The sequence below is a fragment of the Panicum virgatum genome, chromosome 6N, assembly GCF_016808335.1.
Source record: "Panicum virgatum strain AP13 chromosome 6N, P.virgatum_v5, whole genome shotgun sequence".
Classification (NCBI taxonomy): Eukaryota; Viridiplantae; Streptophyta; class Magnoliopsida; order Poales; family Poaceae; genus Panicum; species Panicum virgatum.
This window is the reverse complement of record NC_053150.1, coordinates 45,450,630-45,475,196: the sequence shown is the minus strand read 5'-3', so window position 1 is coordinate 45,475,196 and position 24,567 is coordinate 45,450,630. Positions and strand designations below refer to the sequence as shown.

The following is a 24,567-nucleotide window of genomic DNA, read 5'->3' as shown; positions in this document are numbered from 1 at the left end:
GGCAATGCACATTGAACCTCTTTTGGAGGTAGTTTTAAAGTATGTTAAAGATTCCAATAGTTTCTCTGCAGTACTCTCCCTCACTGACATGAGGGTGAGTCCCCTGCAGTTGTGCAGAGGAGACTCATCCAATAAAACCACATATTGTGATTAGTACCATCTCAGCAGCATCTTCTTACAGGCAAAAAAACATGAGTTCCAGTGTTATCAGCCTTAAAAGGCTAGTACTAGAAAAAAAAAAACTAGTGTGTTAGTCGCCGAAAGAGAGGGAAAAAACAACAACATCAATCATAGTGGGTCCAAAACACAACCACTATATATGCGATTGATTCGGTATGTAGATAAACAATTGAAAATACTTTTTTGAAATACATTTCATAAATTTTTTTGGCTCTATCTCTTTGGGAAACAAAATAGAGTGGATGGTCATTGGCAAAATGGAGCTTTTGCGTACGTGCGTTCATAGGGTGAGTGTATGTGCGTTGTGAGTATCTAAGTTGTAATGTGCGTAATCTTAACAAAACAATGACAAAACCTAGTGGTTGTGACATATGCCCAGAGAGGCCTCGAAGCATGGCAGTGTCGAGATTATACAGTTACAAAAGCGTGTGGATATTTTAATTTCTGACCACATGATCATTGTAAAAGGGTTCTATAGTGATTCATAGCCCTTTATGAAATATTTGAATATTTTTCACAAATTTGAATACAAATACAGACTATTTTTATATACCAAATTCAAAAGTAACGATGACAATATCCGGTTAGGTAATCTAAATAATTTTAAGTTGGATGGTTGCATCAATTCAATATCCATTAAATGTGGCATACGGGTCCAAATTCCAAACACTAGCTATTTGTCTATGTAATGTGTTATAATGGTTTTATATTCCAAACACTTAATCTAAAAAAATAAATTTAAATGGTTTTACATTCCATGCCATGTGTTAGAATGTTGTATCTTCGAGGGTATGAACACACTAGCTATTTGTCTATGTCTATTTGAATATAACTTGAGGTACTCCCTCCGTGTTGGTAAAGAAAGTCGTTTGAGTTCGTCTTAACTCAAATATTTTAAATTTTGATTATAACTAAATTCTTTTAGGTTAAGTTTGAAAATATAAAAGTGATCGATATAAATAGATTCATCTTGAAATGTAGTTTCGTAAAAGTATATATTGATCATATTTTATAATATTATATAGTGGTCAAAGTAGTTTTTGGAGACTGTGTCGATATCCAAAATGCTTTCCTTTACCAATCTGGAAGGAGTATATCGCTATTTTTTATGTTGGTGAAGGAAATTGTAGTTACAGTACGCGTACAGATGCAAATGTAAGTACGTGACATTGCTCACTTATAGAAAAACAGTAAAAATTATGTTATGGCCCGGAGGGCGATCGGATCATTTACATCAAATGAAATGTAAAAAAACAAAGAAAAAACATCCAATTTGTTACGGCACCCAACGTATCATCGTCAGGTGCAAGTTATTCGATCAACGAACGGGAAAAAGAAACTGATGATCAAATCCACCGCACGTGTCGACGGATCACGCCAAGAATCAGCTCGTGGATCTCTGCCTCTCTGGGCGGCGGCGGCGGCGGAGCGAGGGCTCGCCGCCGTTCTTTACGCGTCGGAGGAGCTGCTGCCGGACGGCGCGTCGGACGGGGACGAGGCGTCGGGTCCCGGGGCGGGCGCGTCGGACGGTGCGTCGGAGGCCAGGGACCTGCCCTCGGCGGCGTCGGCGGCGACGTCGCGCGCCTCGGCCGCGAACGGCGCCACCGCGACGGCGGCCAGGATGAGCACGACGAGGAACACGGCGCGGGCCATTGTTGTTGGTGGTGTTGCTTCTCGCGCTTAGGGAGTTGGTGGTGTTGCTTTGCTTTTCTTGCTGTGCTGCTGCGGTGGTGGTGGTGAGGCTATGCCCGGCGCCGGGGGGGGGGGTTTATGTACGAGCCCCGCGCGGCTATTTTTAGCCGGTGAGGTCGCGGCGGGGGAGCTGGCCGCCGCCGTGTGGCGCGCGCGCGGGGGGTCGCGAGCTCGGCCGTGGGTGGGCGTATGGGCGAGCGGGCTCCGTGGAGGACCACCGGCCGTGGCGCGGCGTGCCCGACGGCCGGCCTCCCCGAGCGCGCGCGCGCCGAGCTTGGACCGGGCCAGGCCAGGCCAAAGGCCATGCCCCGTTCGGGACGGGTCGGAGGGTTGGGCCCGGCCTGCCGGCGCCCTTTTTTAAAATTCAATTTGGAAGTAACTAGAGTACATACTCTCTTCGTTGCATAGGTTGCAATTCTAGATTTTTTTTTCAGACAAATTAGTGGTGGGTTGATCACGTGAAAAGATTTGTATGCCCTCATTTGTTTGCCATTTGTGGTTAATTTTAGTATGCAAATCAAATCTAACCATTTGATTAGTCAGGTACTTAAGATCCAATTTTTAAAATTGTATGTATTTTAGAATTTTTTCAAAGGTAGGATTACATTTTTTTTATGGAATGGAGGGAGCACATAACGCCGGTACGAGTGGAGGGCCCGTCCGGACCGTGGCGGTCCCGCCATTTATTTCCTTTTCGTCTTCAAGTGTATGTATGTACATGGCTAGTACATGTATAACGAACCATGGTACTGCGTTACCTGGTAAGCGTTAGGGCAGGGCGATGTGTGGATGTGCTCATCAAGCTTCATTACAGCGCTACCGCCGTTGAAAATCTCTGTCGCAGTAGATTAGGGTCATATTTAGTTCCTAAAAAATTTCTACAGTATCTATCACATCGATTTTTCAAATATATGCATAGAGCATTAAATACAGTTAAAAAATAATTAATTACACAATTTAATTATTTGATACGAGATGTGCTACAGTACTAAAATCTAACTTTTTCACGAATTAAACACAGCTAAATTAGATATGTGATGGTACGAGCGCTCAAGACGTTCGGTACTGCGCCACCGACACCTCGAGCAGGATAGCTAAGGGCAGCGGGCTGGCCGTCTCAGAGAAAGAGAGAACTTTTAGCGATTTGTCATTCATTTATTCATGAAGCAGCTCCAGCGCTGCCTGCCACCTGCGCCCTGTTGCACAACAGCTGCTGCTGCTCGTCGGCGTCAAGCTACCAGCAATGGAGTAAAGGGAAAGAAGAGCTCAAAGGGGGGAAAAAACATGGCGGTTCCGTCCAAAGAGAAGCACCAAATCCCACGGGTCACGCCACACGCTCACGCACCGACACACAAACGCCAGCAGATCCGGTCCGCCTCGAGAAAGAGGATTCACCTGCTCTGCTTAATCCCCTAAACCAAGGCGGCGGCCGCGGCCACGGCCACGGCGGCGAGCCACCGCGGGCGCGGGGCGCCGGGCGCCGCGTTCTTCTTGGCGTTCTTCCTCTGGTCGGCGGGCGCCGCGTCGTCATCGGCGGCCGCCGGGCCGGGCGCGTCCGCCACGTGGCGCGGGGGGCGGCGCGCCCTCCTGCCGGACGCCCTGGGCGCGTCGGCGGCGGGGGCGGGCGCCGGCGCGGGGGCCTCGGCGGGGTCGAACAGCTCCACGGGCTCCAGCACCGCGTCCACGGCGTAGATGGCGACGGGGTCCCTGTCGTAGACCGTGCCCCGGACCCGCGCGGCGGCGGCGGAGGCCTCCGTGCGGATGCTCACCTGGTCGCCCACGTTCTGCACCGTGAAGTTGAAGTTCCGGGACGAGCCGTCGGTGGCGAGCGTGTTCATGGGCCCGTTGCTGGACTTGAGCCCCCGCAGCGTGTAGTACACGGGCACCGCGTGGAACAGCAGCAGCGACGCCCGCCCGTCGGCGCTCAGGTTCCGGTAGCTCGGCATGAACGGCCGGAGGGCGGCGTCGGTGGGGCAGAACGCCGTCACGCCGCCCTCCACGGCCGACCGGAACGTCGACAGCGCGTCGGGGGACGCCTCCACCAGCGACGCGAACGCCCCGCACCCGCCCTTGGACATGAGCGCCGTGATGTTGGGCGGCGCCGGGGGGGCCACGGGCGCCTTCGCCTTCGCCGCGGCGGGGGCCGCCTTGCCGCCGGAGGCGGCGGCGGCGGCGGCAAGTGGGAGGAGGACGAGCAGTAACGCAGCGGCGAAGGGGAAGCAGCGCATCGTGACGAGCGGGGTGGGGAGCGCGCCTGCCGTGGGAGTGAGTGGGACGAGTGGCGGTAGCAGCCGAGAGCCGACACCCCAGCAGACCGGCAGCGTAGTGATGGGTGGCACAGTGAGCTGAGCTGGCTTCGCGATGCAGGTGCCCTCGGGCTAGACTGGTTGCCAGCCATCCCAGCTGCGTAGTTAGATTTCGTGAGTTAACGTGTGATTTGGTGGTTGCGCTGTCTTTGTTTACTAATCATATCGTACTAGATTCGTTGTCCCTTGCTCTCAAAATCTGGGAACAATTTTGCTGTCCTCTTCCTCCGTCCTTTTTCTTTCGTTTTCGTAGCATTTTTGGATTTCGCGGCGGCGCCGTGGCAGGCGTTCCCGTGTTTGCCACATGAATGCTCATATTTTGCTGTCCTCTTCATCGAATTTTGTTTTCCTGAACCACTTCTCATATTTCACAAACTAAAGGAACATTTTGTGCTCAAATTTGCAGATGGGAAGCAAGTCCTCTCAAGTGCAAGCCTGCTGATACTTTAACTGAACTTCTGCTCAATTCACCGCGAACCCCCAACAGGCCGACACAGACAAGGTATACGGACAAGCAACCAGGACGGGGTCCCCGGAAGGTCGGAACACGCGCAGCTGCTGAGCAGCACTGCACTGCAACTTGGCGAACCCCATTTAATGGCGAGCCTAATCAAAGTTTTGTTTGGTCTTTTAAATAGCTGTCAATTGAATGTTTGAATGGTAATTTGAATGTTCGGATGCTAATTTAATATAAGCTAATCGTATAAGTTGCAATTGGGGCTCTAAATGAATCTATTAAGTATAATTAATACATGGTTAGCGGATGATTACTATAGCAATTAGTGATCAAATTATGTACTAAGTAGATTTAATAGATTCATCTCGTGATTAAGTCACGACTTATGAAATTAGTTTGTAATAAATCTATATTTAGTACTTCTAATCGGTATTTAAACATGCGATAGGACAGGATTTATAATTTAAACTGAAAAAAAACAAACGAGACCTAAGAGCATGTTTGGGAGCACTCCACTCCAAAAAAATCTGCTCCACTCCACAAACTCCACTCCATTTCCTAGCTCCACTCCACCAAAAGTGTTTGGCTATTATATAACTCCACTCCACCAGCTGTAGCAGGGCAGCTCAGTGCACAAGCCAACGGCCCAGCTCCTCCATCCCATAGGCCCTACGTGCAAGCTACTATCCCATCTAATAAGTCTAATTAATTAGCATATGGTACTGTAGCATCATTGTTGTAAATTATGGATTAAGTAGGCTCATTGGATTCATCTCGTGATTTACAATCCATCCGTGCAAAAAGTTTTGTAAATTGATTATATTTAGTACTCCATGTATGTGTCCAAATATTTGATGTGACGTTTTTTTGTAAAATTTTGGGATCTAAACAGGGTATTCTAGGATTCGGAATTTTTCCAAAAAATAAATCATCTTACCCTATTTAGAAAGTGTATATACATGCAAGAATCAATCAGTACCAAATATAAGAAGTAAATAGAGGCAAACATGGTCATTTTACTCTTTTGATAATTTGTCCTAAAATTCCTAGGAGTACATAATACCACCAACTTTGTGCTTGTTCACTCCGTGCACATGTCGTGTTGTGATAGTTCGAGGCATTGATTGTTCGGATTCTGATTGGGTTCCGATTGATTTGTACGGATTCCGGTTGGGATTCCGATTGACTTGTTCGAGTTCCAATTAGCAGAGTAAGGTATCATTCCTTGCTTTAGAAATAAAAAGTTGAGATAAAGCCCCCTACTCGAATCCACTTACTCCTTAAAACTCACAATCAACTCCTTTAAATGTATAATGCTCGGATCCACTTAAACTTGCAAAGAAGTGGACCTTTTGGATCAGACAGAGTTTTACAAAGCTATAATGCACAAGCTGGTGGAAGCTAGAGAGGGGCAGCTTACATGAGATATGAGATTATAATTATAATAAAGGCTAGATAGTAAAAGCTAGATGATCTAGGTGGATCCAAACAGGCCGTATGTTCCATACTTGTTACTTTGTAGTAAAAATTAGATATGTAAACTAAAGCATTGTACATACAATTGATGGATTTCACGTACGTTAATGGAGTTTTTTTTTGCGGGTTACGTTTAAAGGAGTTGATTGCGAGTTTTAAGGAGTTTTGCTCTGTAAGTTCCATATGTTGCAATTTGCAAAATCACTATGAATGTAGACTATCTCACATATATTTGTATAAGGAGGTTATATAGCCAGTTTTGATTCACTTGGCCAAGTTTTATGTTCATGTTCAGTAGTTTAGTATGCGAGATACTGACATGGTGCTAGCATGCATAATGTTCACTCAATACGGAACTGACAAAAAAGGAAAAAGAAACACAACTATGTATAATTCATTGATGTTCAAATTACATACACATAATACAACGGAATCGGACGAATTTAATCATATACACCAAAGAAAAAAGACCTAAATATTTTGAGAAGAAATTCTGAGACGCCTAATAAAATCTTCGACTCCTCAAGTGTCAAAGATCTCCCGTATTCCTCAGAAACGTGCCTCCTCTGTAATGAAAGAAGAGTGTACATACCATCAGAGCCCAAAGCCACCGGGGCCTGACTAGAAAGAAAGCACAGCGGAGGCGGCGACGGCGGCCACCACGGCAGCAGCGATGCCGGTGCCCATGCCCGCGCTGCCGCTCTCATCAGCGGCCGGACCAGGAGACTCCGCTGGCGTGTCCGAGGCGTGGGTGGGCTCGGGCGGGCTGTCGGCGGCTGGGCCTGCGGCCGCCTCCGCCGTTGACGGTTCCTCGGCGGCGGCGGCGGCGTCGCTGCTGCCGGAAGGCCCTTCCGCGGCGGCGGCGCTGCTGTCGGGCGATGCGGCCGCCTCTTCCGACGAGGACGCGGAAGGGCCGCCGGACGTTTCGCTCTCGGGGGCACCGCCGGGGGACGCCTCCGACGCGGTACTTTCGCTAGGTGACGCGGCACCGGACTCGGAGGTGGGCGCCTCTGAAGGCGCGGTCTCTGACTCATTGGAGGCCGCCGGGGCCGCCTTGGGGGTCGCCGCGGCGTGCTCAGGCGGCGACGCCGCGGGGGCCTTCTCGGACTTCTCGGCTGCCGCGGGCGCCTTCGATGGCGAGGCCGATGAGCCCGAGGCCGAGTGCTTTGGCGAGGCGGCCGGGGCCTCCGCGGCGAAGGCCACGGCGGCGGAGGCGACGAGGAGGACGACAGCGAGAGCGAGAGCGCGGGCCATGGTGGGTGCGTGCGATCCTGCTCGTCGGTTCCCGTCTCTGGTAGTCACGGCGTGAGGAGTCGCCGCGGAGCTATATAGGCGACGACGGAGGGGAACCTGCCGGCGAGAGAAACACGGCGGAGTCGGTGTCTATATTTGGGGCGCCTCCCAGCGCGTCGCGTCGCGCCTCCAAGGGCTCCTCTCCTCCGCCTGCGACGGTGCCGGTGGCGCGCGCCATGCGGTGTCCCGCTGGGAAAAGGGCGGGTATTTTTGGTCTGTTTGTTTGCAGCCGTTGGATCTGCTACCTTTCAGATCCTACGGTGGTATGTGGGACTGTGATCATGACCTCTGACGCTTGACTAGAGTTGACCACGGTGTGACGCTTTGCATGAAATTTGCTCAATGTTTAGCTGGGACTGCAATCTTTTGACCTTCGTGTTTGTGCTTGGTACTTGCTCCTGAATTCAAGTGCGGGTATCATCAAGAAATTTTAAACGCCGCAGTGCTACGTTGGAAGAAACAACTCCGTAGCTCCTAGACTAATGACGGTTGTTTATGAGCTTAGTTTTGCGAATACTACATTGAGAGGTATGGCCGTATGGGTGCAAATTGGTGACTTTTAGATACACCTCCAACCCTTTTTAATTCAAAATTTATACTATTTTTTTAAAATAAGATTTGATTTTAAAGAAGTAGTACAAAATTTTGAATTAAAAAGGATTGAAGGTGCACCTAAGAATCACTAATTGACAGTCCTATTGAGAGGATTCTTTTTCGTCAAGTCCATGTCCATCTACACTCTACAACGACTATGGGTCCATAAACTTCTGCACTTTAAATCTATGCAAACCAATCTATGCATGTGCATATATAATTATAAATCAATGCATCCGTCGAAAATTGCATAGCAATTGTCCATTGTGCTTGAGCAGAAAAAACGAGTGATATGGCACGCACAAGATTTTGCACATGCGTATGATTTGTCATGAACTCGAGATGTACGTATGCACGGATTTGTTTTTTTTATAAAGAAAATCGAGATGTACATCCGGAAGTTCATCCATGTTTGAAAATGGACTCTCAATATGCTGCAGTACCAGTTCTATTGGGCTTTACAGACCTGTCCAAAGCCCACAACACGTTACGGCCTATTTAAATTAAAGCCCATTACCACCAAACATCCGGATGAATCGACGAACATTCGTACACCTTCTCCTCACCTGTCACTGACACAGGGGGCCCATGGCGTCCCGCCTACGCGTGGAAAGCCCTTGCGCAAATCTATCCCGTTCATTCTCCATCGGACGGCCGACGTCAGAGGGCAGCACCTGATGCGCCCCCTAACAGCGCTGATATGTTCTCGCCGAGCCTACGAGAACACCACCAGCTCCGTTCCCCCCGCCTCCGCCCACCCGGATCCGGAAAACCCTAACCCTAGAGCTCGCCCGGGCTGCCGCCATGGACCCCGACGGCGACCCGGCGTTCCACCGCAGCGAGGCCATCTCCGCCGTCCAGGACGTCGACCAGTACTACGGCGACGACGACGACTTCGACGACCTCTACAACGACGTCAACGTCGGCGACGGCTTCCTCCACGCCTCCCACCAGGCGCCGCCTCCGCCGGCCCAGCAGGCCCCGCCGCCGCAGCAGAACCAGCACCAGCAGCAACAGCTGCCTCCGCCGCCCCAGCAGCAGCCGCAGCAGCATCCACCGGCCCACACCCTCCCGCCGCCGCCGCCACAGGCCCCACCCCCGCAGCAGCAGCAGGTACGCATCCCAGGGGTGCCCGGTCCTGCTCCTGGCATACCTCCCGCTCAGCCCAACCTCCCGCCGCCGCCACCTCAGCCGCCGGCCGCGCCCGCACCGACGCTGCCTCAGCACCACCAGATTCAGCAAGGCGACGGGATCAACCGCCCCGGAGGGAACTTCGGCGGTGGTCCCATCGTGGTCGGGAACGGTGGCCCCGCTGGCGGGGGTGACGGACCTGGCGGCACGACGCTGTTCGTTGGGGAGCTCCACTGGTGGACGACGGACGCAGATCTGGAGTCTGAGCTCAGCAAGTATGGGACGGTGAAGGAGGTGAGGTTCTTCGATGAGAAGGCCAGCGGCAAGTCTAAGGGCTATTGCCAGGTCGATTTCTACGACCCTGGTGCAGCCGCCGCTTGCAAGGAGGGCATGAACGGGCACCTGTTTAATGGCCGTCCATGTGTTGTGGCATTTGCCACACCGAACACCGTGCGGCGGATGGGCGAGGCACAGGTGAAGAATCAGCAGGCCATGGCTGCACAGACATCCGCTATGCAGCCGAAGGGTGGGCGAGGCGGTGGCGGTTCCGCTGGGCAACAGGTGGGTGGTAATTATGGCGGTGGCCGTGGAGGAGCTACTGGACCTGGTGCTGGTGGTGGAGCAGGCGGTGGCGGTGGGAATTGGGGAAGAGGTGGTGGAGGCATGGGGAATAGAGGTCCTGTTGGTAATATGAGGAACAGGATGGGGCCAGCTGGTGGTGGCCGCGGGATCATGGGCAATGGGGGAATGGTTGCACCGCCACCACCTATGATGCCACCGGGTGGAATGCTGGGGCAGGGTTTCGATCCTACTGGCTATGGCTCTATGGGAAGGATGGGTGGTGGATTTGGCGGTTTCCCTGGTGGACCAGGAGCCATGCCATTCCCTGGGCTGATGCAGCCATTCCCGCCGGTTGTTGCTCCACATGTTAACCCGGCTTTCTTTGGCCGTGGCGGGATGGGGGCTGGTGGAATGTGGCCTGATCCCAATATGGGGGCTTGGGGTGGGGAGGAACAATCAAGTTATGGGGATGATGCAGCATCTGATCAGCAACATGGGGAAGGGGGAGGCCATGGGAAAGAGAGGCCACCAGAAAGGGAGTGGTCTGGTGCACCAGAGAGGAGGCGTGAGAGGGAGAGGGATGTGCCCCCAGCACAGGAGTGGCCAGAGAGGAGGCATCGGGATGAGCGTGACATGGACCGAGAGAGGAATCGTGACTATGACAGAGAGAGGGAAAGAGATCGTGACAGAGAGAGAGATCGAGACAGAGACAGAGAGAGGGACAGAGACAGGGAGAGGGAGAGGGACAGGCATAGGGATGACAGAGATCGCTATGGCGATTATCACAGGCACAGAGATCGTGATTCAGAACGCAATGAGGACTGGGACAGGGGGAGGTCATCTGGAATACGCAGCAGGTCGAGGGAGGCCGACCACTCCAAGCGTAGGCGGATGACACCTCAGTAATGTAGCTTTGTGAGCTACTAATGTAGAGGCAACAATGATCCAGGGCAACGTCTTATTTGCACACAGGCATGGTTCAGTAACAACTAGCATCTTAATCAATGTGGCTATGGTGTTCATGTGTCTCCGGCGATTTGTTGTAGCAAGAATTTGAGATGTAAGTGAAGCTTAATCTGATTACTTGTTTCTTTCCAACTGTAACCCTCTAATTTTAATTGTACTGTTTGGTAGTCGCATGTTGGTAACACCTTGTAAGATGACTTTTTGTACCAGGACTTTTCTTGTAACTTGTCATGTACACAAAATTGTTTCTTTTTCCATTTTGATTTGTTCAACTGTAGCTACAAGGCATTGTCTAAGGCAACAATTGTAACATAGTGTACTTGTCTAGGACAATGAAATGTAAATTTTGTTGATGTAGCAATTGATGTCTCCTTGTAATCATCTTGTTTGTCAATATTTAGGAAAATGGAATTTGTAAAGGCTATTCTGTTGTATATTGGGTTTGTAATACAATAATACATTATTGATTGGAAGTGGGAGCATTGCATTTAATATTTACATGTAGAGAGGATGATACGATAAATGAACTGTTTGTGTTGACCTCAATTGCACTGAGCCTGTTCTTGTATGAATGGGCATCTTAAACACTAGATAGAGTATCATCTGTACTAATCATTAACATAGTTTTTATATAAATATGGATCACTTTCGACTCTTGAGCACCTGTTAGGCTAAGCATAGTAGCATGTACACAGAATGATTCTTGAAAATAGAAGGACAAAGATATGATGAATGGTTTAGTTGAAATATTTGAAAACGGTTTTAGTGAACTGCTGTAGGACTGTGGCCTCAAAAAACATTATGACTGATGATTGGTTCCATTAGAGCACAGAATTGTTGAACATTCATTAACGACTTATTTCCGCCAACCTACTAGCTGCTTTAGAATGTTTGTCTTTTCCAGTAATGATGATTAATCATATTTTCACCTAAATATACATGGTGTGGCGGGAAAACGTTTTTATATTTACTTTGATAAGATACTTGGTGAAAAAATAATTTAGCTAGGTAGACTCTGGAGAAGCATAAATACTTTATTCAGTCTGACAAGTAACTTGTCCTGGTGGACTTCTGAGTACTTTCAGATCATGCTATCTTTATTATTTGGAATAAAGGCACACTGGGGTATGCTTGAGTGGTATTTTGCGAAAATATTACTTGCCATTTAGTTCAATCCATATGTTCCGTGACTTCTTTCTCTGAAGCTGAGCTGTATTTTGCTACATAACTCAGCATGACTCCTGGTCGTTTGCAGATATGCACATGGACTACTTTATATTTCTTTTAAATCTGTTACATGTCCAATATTTAGTGTTCTTTTGTGCAAATATGGTAGAACATTTGTAGTCTATTTACCTGAGCTGCTGACCTTTTGGAGCTTCAAGATGTTAAATATATATTGTATTAGGATATCTTCCTACCTTTCTGTACTTTTTGTTTCACTAGTTTTCAGTACTTTTTTGCCATTCTGTATCAGGAATAGGGTGCACTAAAGTTTGTGATAAACATAGTTTACATAGATAGTATGGTTATGGGAGCAATGACATATTCCTTGTTATATTTTTAGATAATATGTGGAGGGTGCTTGCTATGATTATTTCTTGTATTTCCCATCGTGGGGTTCTTCCATCATGTGAAGCCACAGTATGCTTGCTTTGACTTGTACCTGGTTTTTAAGTAGTACTGCTGTGCTTTATCACGGCTTTTGTGGACTTCCCAATACTACGTGGGCATGTGACTTGTCATGGTTTCTTCTCATGCAATGTTTTGTGCTCCTATTTAACTTTTTTTTTAAGGCCACTAATGCTTTTGTTCTCATTTTGCAGGAATGCATGTTTGGAACCCTGTTCAGCTGTGCGAAAGGCCTACTTCCCTGGATAATAGTTGCTGCCTCGTATTGTATGCGGTGTTAAATGTCTCAGTTTCCTGAAGACAAAATGATCTACTTGTGTAATTCGGGACCGATGCTTTGTGTTATTATCGAAAAACTGGGACAGCTATTTCTATCGTAGCCTTAGGATGATCAAATGGTTTGTGCTATGGTTGTCCTTCGCCCATCTGCCTCTGTTGGCAGTAGACAAATTATAATGTGTTTTTGACATTCTTGTGGTTCATCCTTCCTTTGAGATATGTAACTGATAGTTGCTTCCTGTTTAAATTTTTGTGGTTGGGGAGGTGAGAAACCAGTTTAAAGGCAGGCATCATGCTTTTGACTGATATCATGGTGGAAGGATGGTTGGTGTACTTTTCAGTTATATTCATGATCTATTTTTTGTTCGTTATTGTTATATTGTCCATATTTTACAACAGTGTGATTTTTGCATGAAATTTCAGCGTCTTTTGGTGTGGGTGTCCGGGACTGCAATGGGTATAGTCTTTTCATTGTGACACTGACACTGCACTGTATTAGTTCATTTTTGTCTGGGAGTTGCACTGTTACTTTTAGTTTCGCTCGCTCTTGCTGCAGTAGCGAAGCTAGTTAACCATGCCAAACTGGCTCTATGAATCGTACTTTGATCAAAACCACCTCGAATACAAAATATATTGATGCTCCAAAACCAATTCCTGAGGTGTTCGAAGACGTTAGAGGCCATTTTTGCCCTGTATGCTCCAATGGTGACTTATTGGTTCCATACGTTTCATTTTTGGTCTATTCTTTTGCACACAGCATTTCAGCTAGTTGTTTGTGAGATGTTGATACCCCACTCTCATATTTAGTCCCCGTATGGGAGATGGGTTTTAGTCCCCGTATGGGAGATGGGTTTTGTATGGGGACTTTTTTCTTCTCTTTAATGCAATGAAGCACAGTTCTCCTGTGTTTTTGAAAAAACAATGATGAATCTAACTCCTGTTTGCATGTTGAATGTACGTCTACCAATATTAAATCAACCCTTTTCCATTTTGTTGATGTATGACAAGAATACAGTGCATTTATATATACTATCCTTCTTGATTTATTATCTATCATGTTAAATAGAGCAATGAAAGGGATGCCATAGAGGTGATAGATTGTGGCATTGTGCTATAATTACGGTTGTGATTGCTTGGGTTCCAAAATTTTCCCTAGCAAATTATGGGCATGCCAAATTTATTTGCCAAAATGTGGGTAAGAATAGCAATTGGTTGGGTGTCAAATATGATAGCCAAAATTTTGGCCATCAATTGGTTTGATGCCAAAATCCGAATACCATAAGAGGGGGTTAGCACCAATAGCCAAAATGTGGCGAGCTGAACGTTGCTGATTTGCCAATAAATTTAGGCATGCCATTTTTATGGAATTCAACCAAACGAACATCAAAATTTACAGACTTGCCCATATTTTGGAACCCAATCGATCAGACCATATATACCCTTCGACTTAGGCCGCAAAATTTTCATCTAGCTCTTGATGCCATGAAATACTCGTATAATCTTCACTATCTTTTGCAGGCACCAAGCACGTGTGACTACTATATCTGTGATTATGAACCTTTTAATATAGAAGCTTTAGCTCATATGAGCTACCAGCATAGCAGTAGGAAGTTCAATTTGTTACCAGCAATGAGTAGATCTGACTCCTAGCGTTCCTGCTAGAGTAACATTTTACTGATGGCATTGGTTTATCCTTTGGTATTTTTGTACCCGTCCGTAGATTTAGTACTGCTTCAATTTACTGCAGGGACGATCAGACCTTGTGCCCTCCCACCAGCAAGCTGGTGGCATTACCGAAACTAAAACTGCTGTCGTATTTTTATAAACAGTTGTTTGTTCTTCCGGCGGACACCCCAATCTAAAATTTTGGCGTGCAAAACTCGTCAGCGCCACCGCCAGACATTTTGAATGGGCATCTTCTGCCACTTGAAACTAGATCGGACCGTCATGTAGGCCGGGAAGACTCCCATTTTCTTTTGGACCTAAATTCCACGCCCAACCCGGCCATCCATCAGTCCGGCAAAATTGGGCCGAACATGAGTTGTTTTTAGTGGCCAAACATGTGTTTTAATTGGAAAATAAACGATTTCGTTATTTCGATCCGGCCTTTTTCGGGCCAATTAATTGGGCACCACACCCCGGCCTTAAACGGCCGTGGGCCTGGGGCACAGCAATTTTATGCTCATGTTTATGTTTACTCGAAACTAATCGTCGCTACACCGTAACACATTTCATCCTGCACTTGCACTATCAGATGTATCGAACTAAGACGTTGTATAGATTCAAGTGCTAATAGGCGAAAGTGTTAAATTTTAGTACTTATTCAACGAAACGGGAGTTCTAATTGGGCAGCTAAACTTTAGTCAAGAATAAAAATTTTAAAATTTTAGCATGCATAGAGCGCATATGTGCTAAAGTTTAGCACTGAACTTTAGTCTATCCTTATCTTCTAAACTTCTCCCGGTGTGTGTGGGAACTGTAGCTAGCTACACTGAACATGAATTCCTGTTTTGTACGGTCTAATAACGTATTGCATTGATTCTGAATGTCTGATGAATGTAAATATATGTTTTGGGGGGCAAAGAGAACCGCTGACTTTTGGCGTTTCTGCAAATGCAATCCATCAGGTTATTATTACCTGCACGGCCGGGCGTTGGTGTGCCGCGGCATAGTTGTGCTTTATCAAGTACCCCCAAATTGCAACAATGCGCTACGTCTTTCTGGTTTCTATTTACGAAATGTTCAACTCCAAAAACCAATTGCTGCTCCTGCTACACCTAATTTACACACACACACAGAATACCTTTATTTGTTACTTTTATGTTCTCTTTGCATAGAACATCCATTTGCTCTTTTCTTTCTGGGATCTGGAACATGCTCTCTGCTGCACGAAGATCGCCTTCCTTGGAGGATAGCTGTCTCTTTGCTTTTTCTTTCACCGTCAACGCCTACAGCTAAAAACATTAAAGGCAGTATGACATTTCTGTACAGTAGGATTAGGCTTGATTACAGGTCACCCGACCCGATAAACCCGATCCGACCCATCCGAAAAAAATCCGACCCGAGCAAGTGACGGGTCGGGTACGGGCCGAATTTTTGACTCGAAACTCAAAAAAATCCGATCCAATCCAAAAATTACACACAACAATTGCGGGCCAATCCGATCCAACTCGAACCCGATCCAACCATGTCATGGGCCGGGTATGGACTAACATTTTTTGACCCAAAACCCGAAGTGATCCGACCCGAGAGATGATCATGCCTAAAACCGTCCACAGTGGAAGGAGCAAATACACTGTTTGACACTGTAGATGCACTGTTTGACACTGTAAATAGAGAGGGCGTGGGAAACAAGGAAGGAGCAAATTTGCTTTTGCTCCCTCCGCTGTGGTCAGCCTAAGTAGGATATTAATACTGGCAGGTCGCCGGGTTCCTTGCCAGCCCGCCGGGGGTGCCTGAATCCATGGTCCAGCGCGGCTGCCAAGCGTCAACCCGTCGGTAGGCGTCGCGCTCCGCCACCTGGCGCCCGGATAACGTGGCGATGACGCGGCCCTCCTTGGAGCGACGCGGTGACACGCGTACCAGTTCTCTGACAGCTCTGCCCCCCGTACCAGGTTAGGTCTGCTACTGACGGCGTCGACCCAACCGCCGGTCGACACGTCGTCGGATCCGCCGCGCGGCGGCCGCGCGTCGCCGTCGCGCATCGAACCACCCCGCCGGCACGACGCGCGTATGCAGGTACTACTCCTACTCCAGTAGACAACAGATTGCTCCAACGTGACGCGCCCGCGCAACCGCCCCGCAGCCCACCACCGGATCCGCCCGTCGGACGGCGACCATGCGCTGGCCTGGCCGCCGCTGCCGACAGCACGCGCCCGCGACACCCGCCACGATTCACGCAGGCCGCCGGCGCCGCTGCTGAGTGCCGCGCCGGGCCCGCGCCGCGGGCGAACGGCAGCGGCCTCTGATCTGACCCCGACGTGCGCGCGCCCCACCACAAGCCCCCACCCGTCGCGGTCACGGCGTCGCGCGCGCGTCGTCGACGCCATGCCGCCCCCTTGGCCCCCTTGGCTGACCGACCGATGATGAAGCACCGGCACCCGGCTCCCACCCGCCATTCAAGCCGCGGACCGCGACGTCCAACCGAAACCGGACGCGCCGCGCGACACGGCACGGCCCGAACGCAGGCACGACACCGCCCCCAACCCCGTGCGTGTGCGGGGCGGGGCGGCGCCTGCCGGTCCTACTTGCCGGACAAGTGGGGTTGGAGAGTTCGGCGTCGGCGCCAACCGCGCCCTACCGCTGCTCCGCGCGCAAGCAATTATTCCCTGAACCGCGCGCGCGCAGGCCACGCCAGGCGGCCGGCCGGCCGGCCGGTCACGCGGCGCGGCCACGGGCGTCGGCGAATGATGCCGCGAGACGCACGCGTACGTGACGCCGAGAGGCGGCCGCCGCGGGAATCGGATGCCTCGCCGCGCGGCGGCGCCCGGGTGGTGGACGAGACGGGATGGCTCTCCTCTCCCCCACCGCGCGCTCGGAATCATGGGTCGTGCGCGTCAGGCTGGCTGGAGCCGGGGAATCATCCACTCGAGGCTCACCGCTCCCCGATGAGGCATCGATGCCGAAGAATCTTCTGGGTCGTTGCTTCGGCGGCCGGAACCGACCCACCGGCGAATCGTGGCGTCGTCGACGTGCCAACAGCCATCAGCCGCTCCTCCCTTCTCGGGCTAGGAGCTTAGCTAGGTAACTGTCATTCGACTCCAAATTTGCTGATGAACATCACGATCTTGCTCTTGCGCCAGAGTGAACACAGAAAAATCAAACGTTTCCCGCAGGCCCCGGCGGATCGACGAGGATGAGGGCATCGAGATGAGAGACCAGGGAGAAGAGATTTGCAAAAGAAAATGAACTTGTGCATAACCATTTAAGAAGAAGCTCAAACAAAGCTCAGTCTATAGACAGATGAAACACCACCCCGGAGCTGTAGAGTTAGCCACTAGTTGACCTCCCAAAAACAAAGCTAAAATCAAGGTCGTCGTCGTCGTCACGATCATATCATATACCCCAAAGCATGTTATCATGTACCACTAGTTAAGCTGCAAAGAAGAGAACCGTTGATCAGGTCGGTCGCAAAACCCACACCTGAGCAGCCGGCGTAGGAGCCGGCGCGCAGAACGGCCCGGAGCACGACGCGGTGTCCGCCGTCACGGGAGGTTGAGGAACAGGCCGGCGGGGTCCGGGTCGGCGAACCCGGCGCTGCCCCAGCACGCGCCCAGGTCGAACGCCGCGGGCCACTCGAACGAGTCCGGCTCCACGTCCAGCCCCTTCCCGGCCGGGAATTCGGAGATGCCGAGCCCCAGCGCGACGTCCGGCTGCAGCAGGTGGGCGAGGGAGTCCTCCTCCTCCGCCGCCGCCGGGACCACGAGCTCCGTGGTGATCTCGCTCGCGGGGTCGGTCGTCGCCGGTGTCGCCGTCGTCGTCGTGGTCGCCGTCGTCGCCTCGATCGTCTCCGTCTTGGGGGCGTCGGTGGCTGCTGCAGCGGCGGCGGCGGCGGTGGCGGCTGGAGCGGGCTCCGGGGGCGGGGCGACGGCGCGGCGCTTCTTCTTGGACGGCTTCCTGGGCTTGTCGGAGTTGGCGGCGGCCGCGTAGGACGAGGGCGGCGAGGACGAGGGCTTCTTGCGGGTGCCGCCGCCGACGGGGACGTTGCGCAGCGTGCCGCCCTTGGTCCAGTAGCGGCGGCAGCCCTTGCAGAAGTGGCGCGGCTGCGAGGTGTTGTAGTTGTTGTAGTAGCAGAACTTGGTGTCCCGCGACGCGCACCGCGGGCAGGGATCCCCCTCCGCAGGCTGGCCCGCCGCCGGCGCGGCGTAGCCCTTGGGCCGGCGGAGGTCGACGCCCGCGAACTGCTGCTGCTGCGCCGGCCGGCGGCCCGGCTCGGCCGCGGCCGCGGCCACCGCCTCCTGCATGCGCGACGGCGCCGTCGGTGCCTGCCTGGGCCCGCGCCCGTCCGCGGCGGAGAGGGAGGAGAGCGGGGGCGGCGAGGAGGGAGGAGGGAGTGGGAACTGAAAGCACACGAACGCGAGGGGGACGGACGGTTGCCGCCGGGGGTTCGCTAGGCTTCTCTCTTTATGGTCGCGTCGCGGTTATGGCGATGGCGACGTGCTCGCGGGTTCACGCCAATACGCCATCCCAGCGAGTACCCCGATGGACTAGCGGCTAGACCCCCGCAGGTATAGTTTTCCATCAGGTCCCAGGCCCGTGGCCTGGCTCGAAGCACGGGAATTGGGCCCAGTACACGGCCCAGTCTGGCACGAAGGTAAACGGGCCTGGGCCGGCCCGGCACGGGCGTCGTGCCGTGCCTGGCCCGCGCCTCAGGCACGTGGGCCAGCCCGACTCGGCACGTGGGCCAGCCCGTGAGCACGAAGGCCCACGTAACCCGCCCGCCCGAGCCGGCCGGCAATATATAAGGGGAGGGGAAAGGTGAGAGGCGACGACATGAGGCAGTGGTGCTGGACTGCTGCTGCTAGGTTTGGTTGTCTCCCGCGCGCTCCCTATCCATGGATTCATCCATACTCCCTTCTTTTGCTTGTTTTGTTCCTCTTTTGGTTGTTGCATTCTCTCCTTTCTTCTTCTTCCTCACGAATTCTCCTCTCCCCACTTTACGAGTCTATGTGGCCTGCAACTCCGGTGAGGGCGTCGATGGCAACTTCGGTCTTCGGTGCTCTGGCCAAAGGTAAGTCAAAACTCGCATTTCTTCTCCTTCTTCCTCATGAATCCCCCTCACAGATGTTCCTCCTTGTGCAGGCCGCGAGGGACCGAAAACCGGCGATGGCCGCCGCCGACTCCTACAACAATGAGTTGCGGTCGATGGGCTTTCGCGGAGATGATGAGGATGACCTGTCTGCGGATGCCGCTGAACTGTTTGGCAGCAATGCGGCCATCGACCTGGATCCAGGAGGCCTTCCTCAGGGGACTCCTAGATCTGGCACTGGCAGCGCGAGCACCGCCGCTACCACTGAGTCTGGCGCGACCAGGAAGAGGAGGGCGTCCACCTCCAAGGTCTGGAAAAACTTTGATGAGATCTACGAGGTAATTGATGGTAAGGAACGTCGAACTGGTGCTAGATGCAAGCATTGCAAGAAAAACCTCACCGGTAGATCAACCCATGGTACTGGTCACTTGAAGCGGCACATTCCTATATGCACTGTTTTGAAATCTCGAAATGCCATGGCTCAATCTCAACTTAAGTTTTAATCCTGATGGTTCTGTGCACCTTTGGGAGTACAAACCAGAAGTAGCTCGTACTCAGTTGTGTAGGTTAATTGCTCGTCTTGACCTGCCTATTTGCATTGGTGAGTCTGATGCTTTTGAAGAGTACATTACCACTGCTCATAATCCTAAATTTGCTAAGGTGTCTAGGCAAACAACCACTAGAAATTTTGCCAAGTACTTCACTGAACGTCGTGCTCAGCTTGTTGAGTGCTTGAAGTTTGTATCCTCTGTTGTTCTTACTTCTGATATCTGGTCTGACAATGCTAAGGAGGATTACCTTAGTGTGGTTGCTCAGTTTGTGAATGCTGATTGGCAACTAGAGAAAAGGATCTTAGGTCTCAGATTGATTGATGTGTCTCACAATGCTGAGAATATTGCTGAGCGTATTATTTCTGTTATTACTGATTATGGGTTAACTAATAAAATCTTTGCTGCTACACTAGACAATGCTGCTGCTAACACTAGGGCTATTAATCAATTTAACCCTGTTTTGTCTGGTTATGTTGGTAGCTTGTTCCTGCATCAAAGATGTGCTTGTCATATCATAAATCTTATTGTTAAGGTTGGTCTTGAAGTGTTTAAGCCAATGCTTGGTGCATTTAGATCTGCTATATCATTTCTAAACTCATTTAACTAGCGCATTGCTGCATACAAGTCATATTGCATTGCTGTTGGTGAAAGACCTCGCAAGTTTGGTTTAGATATGGATGTGAGATGGAATTCTACTTATCTTATGTTAAAACATCTCCTGCCCCATAAGACCACATTCTCTGTTTTCATCACTACTCAGCATCCTTTAGTTGATGGTCAGCCACTCCTGACAGACCAGCACTGGTATGTTGCTGAATTTTTTTTTGAATTTCTTGAACAGTTCTATGATTCCACTGTTGTTATGTCTGGTGTTTATTACCCCACATCTCCATTAATATTGCTTCATATTCTTGAGATAGCTAGCCATCTAAATAATTATGAAAATGATAGAGACTTAAGATCAGTTGTGGTTCCTATGAAAGATAAGTTCTTGCAATACTGGTGTGACATACCCATGCTCTACTCCTTTGCATTTATACTAGACCCTAGGGCTAAGCTGAAAGGTTTCACCAATGTTCTTAGACTTCTATCTCAGCTTAATGGTAATGATTACTTATGCTACTTGACTGAGGTAAGGGCTGAGTTGTCTGTTATTTTTGCTAAGTATGATGAGAATTTTGGTGGTGTAAGATTGCAAAGGGTTGCCCAACCAGGCCCTACAGGTAAGAGAAAAACTGCTTGGGGAAGAATCTTTGGTGGTGAGTCTTCTTCTTCTGGTTCTAATTTGTCTGGTACTACTCTTGGTTCTGTTACTAGTCTTGGTTCTGGTTCTACTTCCTCCTTGCATAGAAGAACCTCTGCTAGTGCTCTGTTGCAATCTGCAACTTCTGGTGCTTCTCTAGCATCTGGTTCTGAATTGTCTGCATACCTGGACAGTGATACTGTTAACCAGTATGATGATGATTTTAATATCTTGCACTGGTGGCATGAGCATAAGCTATCATATCCTATTCTTTCAATTCTAGCTAGAGATGTAATGATTGTTCCTTTTTCAACAATATCATCAAAATCTGCATTTAGTATGACTGGCAGGATTATCGAGGAGCGACGACGGCGTCTGGGCCCTGAGGTCGTGAAGATGTTGGCTCTGATCAAGGACTGGGAGCAAGCTGATGCAAGACTTCAGCATCTCATAGAGGATGAAGAACTTGAAGAATCATTTGAAAACTTATACCTAGATGTTGAATCTGTATAACTATGTAGTGTGGACTGTGGAGTTCAAGATTTGAACTTGTGATGAACATTTGAACATTTAGAGCTGGCTGTACTCTTTACTTTTGTAGGGTTTTGTCCTCACGAGGTGTGGGGTTTTACCTACAAAGGTTTTTAACGAGGCAGCACAAAAAACAGCTCAATTTAATAAATTTGTTATCATGAAATGTGCTTCTGTTCTGTGATCTGTGTGTATGATGTATCATTGATTAAGTTTGAACTGTGTATCTGTGATTCTGTGAAATTTCAATGTATTTGTGAATTTGAATCTTAGATTTGAAATCTTGAAATCATTCTGAGTCGAGGGAGTGGCGGCCTGATGCAGATGCCTAGCCGGGCTCGGACTGGCACGGCTCACGAAGCCCGCTTGTCATATCGGGCCGGCCCGACACGCCAAACAGGCCCCCGTGCACAGCGCTCGGCAAGTGGGATGGCCCGGCCCGGCACGATTAGTTATCCGGGCTAATCGTGCCGGGCCGGATCGGGCCAGGCTCGGCCCGTTGGGCAACTATACCCGCAGGCCAGGCTCCACGGGCCAGAGAGGCCACGGCGCGCAGAAAACCTATCCATCTTCCGCAAGAGTTTTTCTAACTTACCTTCTCGTGTCTGAGATTTGTGCAAATAATTATAACTCTTAGATCCAACCAAACCCTAGCTTCCTCACTCCTCCTTCCTTTCTCTACCCCCAGATCCTCCCGCGCGCCGCCGGCACCCGCGCCCTGCCGCCGCTCGCCCCCGCGAGCCCCGCGCGCGCCACACGGCCCCGCCGGCCCTGCGCACCGCCACGCGCCCGCCAGCCACACGCGCCTCCGCGGGCCGCACACCCCGGCCGGCCACGCGCGCCGCCGCGCAGCCGCCGGCACGGAGAAGAAGATGGAAGAAAAAAATTTGTTCAATATTTTTTGAGATGCTAGTTCAACATTTTTTGAGATGCTAGTTCAATATTTTTGAGATTCTGGTTCAATATTGGTTTAATATTTTTGAGATGTTGGTTCAATATTTTTTTCAATAAAATTTTAAATGGATCATCAGCTAGTCCATAATAGACTTTATAGATAAATTGATTGTGCATATTGCGGAAGACCTATACGAGCCCCCCACGGCGCGTGACGTGAGGGGCGGCGCCGCCGTGAGATCGACCGTCGAGGCGTCGACGCGACCCGGTGGGGCCGGTGCGTCAGCTGGGTATTGACCGAGCGCGTGATCGCTGTCAGTTTGTACCGCGAGGGACGGGGCACCCGTCGCGGCCCGCCGCGCCGTACACGCACGCGTGGAGCCTAGCGCGGCGGGGAGGCGGAGGCCGCGGCGAGCAGGGCAGCCGGCGACAGCGGCCGGCCTGGCCTTGGCCGACGTGTCGGCGCCCCATCCGTCGCGAAGCCACCACCGCCGAGTTACCGTGCGGTGGGGTTGGGACGGGAACGGAACCATGCGCCGTGTCGGCCACCGCCGGCTCGGCTCGGGTGGTCCAGAGCGCGCCACGTCGGGGCGGCGCGTTGGGCAGCGAGATGTGGGGCCGGGCGGTACTACCGTGGGGCCCACGCGAGCCGACGCCTGCCTGCAGGCCGCCTCCCGCGCCGTGGGGCCCAACCACCTGCTCCTGGAAACCTCTACCCTCTACTTGCTGGAATGCTGGTGCTTGTTTCGCCGCCTCCCGCCTGCCGTGTGACGCACTAGCAATCATATACGCATGCTAATGTTTAAAATTTAATTAACTAGAAGCATCTGGATCTAAACGAGACTTAACCAAGCGTTAGTTGGGTGCTGATTTTGACCGGATTGGCCAAAGCATAGACTCGACGGCGAGACCCCGTCGGTCCTCGTCGTCTCGTTTGTAGTTAGGTCCACCCACGTTTTTAGAGCGGAAAAAAATTCACCTGCCATCGTGCACAGGCCACAGCTGGCCGTCTATTGGTCGACGGCTAACAACCAGTACCACTAGTCCACTATCAGGCTCACTCGCCCAATGGCCGCAAGTAATCCCACGCGATCCGGTGCTCCATCGCTGACCCATCACTCACGTCAGAGACTCTGAAACATGCGACGGGTCACGAGTCCCGACCAAGCACAACGCCCCCACATGTGGCCCCCGCATGCTCTGCTCTGTTCGGTTCCGTTCGGTCGCGGGCCGCCGGCCCGGCCGTACGCCCCCGCCCCTGCGTGCGCTGAACGCGCGGGCGCGGCACATGGTGTGGCATGGACGGTGGTCTCCGTCGCCGCGTGGGTGGGGCCCCGGCATGGACCGCCGCCGTCCACCTCCGACGCGCGACGACGCATCACGCAAGGAATCGCGTCGCCCGCGCGCTCCACCGCAGACCACCCTCTGCCCGCTGGCGGTGGCGGCCGCGCTCTCGCTGGGCTCGCCCATGCGCCCGTGCCGTGCCGTGGTGCCGCGTCGCCCGTCGCGCCAGAGGAGCTCGGGTCGGCGTCGCGTCCACGGCGCCGCCACGCGCACATGGCCCCGCCCGAGCCAGCCGGCCCATTGGTTGGCTCGCATCGCATCATCTGGAGCGGCTCGCCGGTCGCCGCGTGTGCGCGCGCGGGCCGCTGGGCGCAGCGCACGACCTACGGCGGGGGCCGCGTGGGGATCCGCCGAGAACGACCGCGCCGGGAGTCGATCGGATCGCACTGGATTCCGCCCGCTGATCCACCGGGAATCGGCCGCCTCCCGCGCTCTCTCTGTGTTCCCCCATGTCGAAGATGCTCCACGACGTTCTTCTCGCCAATTCCTGCGGTTCCAAGCCAAGCCACCTCGCCAGCTGCCTCGTTGATCGTTGCCATCATCACGAGTCCACTCGCGATGGGACCAGGAGCAAATCCGAGCTGGGCTTGTTCAGCAGCTCGACGTGCCATGTGCCGTCGCCTATCATTCGAGGCGCCTCCGTTATTCGACCGCGCGCGCGCGCCAGCCGCGCTCCGCTTGGCTTTTGC

The 24,567-nt window shown here is 51.5% G+C and overlaps 4 protein-coding genes across 4 annotated transcripts; 1 reads left to right on the top strand and 3 right to left on the bottom strand.

Moving 5' to 3' along the window:
* Positions 1–2,998: 2,998 nt before the first annotated feature.
* LOC120680056 (fasciclin-like arabinogalactan protein 1) lies at positions 2,999–4,181 on the bottom strand. Its single transcript, XM_039961702.1, has one exon. It carries the CDS (start codon positions 4,098–4,100, stop codon positions 3,285–3,287), a length of 816 nt encoding a protein of 271 aa, XP_039817636.1. The 5' UTR covers positions 4,101–4,181; the 3' UTR covers positions 2,999–3,284.
* Positions 4,182–6,660: 2,479 nt separating this feature from the next.
* Positions 6,661–7,365, bottom strand: LOC120678212 (classical arabinogalactan protein 6-like). The gene is made up of 2 exons (XM_039959361.1): positions 6,951–7,365; positions 6,661–6,677 (listed from the first exon to the last, which is right to left on the bottom strand). The coding sequence occupies exons 1-2, from the start codon at positions 7,363–7,365 to the stop codon at positions 6,661–6,663; spliced, it is 432 nt and encodes a 143-aa protein (XP_039815295.1).
* Positions 7,366–8,712: 1,347 nt separating this feature from the next.
* LOC120678386 (cleavage and polyadenylation specificity factor subunit 6-like) lies at positions 8,713–12,938 on the top strand. Its single transcript, XM_039959552.1, has 2 exons — positions 8,713–10,750; positions 12,483–12,938. Exon 1 carries the CDS (start codon positions 8,803–8,805, stop codon positions 10,594–10,596), a length of 1,794 nt encoding a protein of 597 aa, XP_039815486.1. The 5' UTR covers positions 8,713–8,802; the 3' UTR covers positions 10,597–10,750; positions 12,483–12,938.
* Positions 12,939–17,464: 4,526 nt separating this feature from the next.
* On the bottom strand, positions 17,465–18,753 carry LOC120679600 (dof zinc finger protein MNB1A-like). Its single transcript, XM_039961221.1, has one exon. It carries the CDS (start codon positions 18,528–18,530, stop codon positions 17,772–17,774), a length of 759 nt encoding a protein of 252 aa, XP_039817155.1. The 5' UTR covers positions 18,531–18,753; the 3' UTR covers positions 17,465–17,771.
* Between the last annotated feature and the right edge of the window lie 5,814 nt (positions 18,754–24,567).

What these genes read in the sequence shown, in the direction of transcription:
- LOC120680056 (XM_039961702.1), bottom strand. Translation starts at nt 4,100, where the DNA reads ATGCGCTGCTTCCCCTTCGCCGCTGCGTTACTGCTCGTCCTCCTCCCA.
- LOC120678212 (XM_039959361.1), bottom strand. Translation starts at nt 7,365, where the DNA reads ATGGCCCGCGCTCTCGCTCTCGCTGTCGTCCTCCTCGTCGCCTCCGCC.
- LOC120678386 (XM_039959552.1), top strand. Translation starts at nt 8,803, where the DNA reads ATGGACCCCGACGGCGACCCGGCGTTCCACCGCAGCGAGGCCATCTCC.
- LOC120679600 (XM_039961221.1), bottom strand. Translation starts at nt 18,530, where the DNA reads ATGCAGGAGGCGGTGGCCGCGGCCGCGGCCGAGCCGGGCCGCCGGCCG.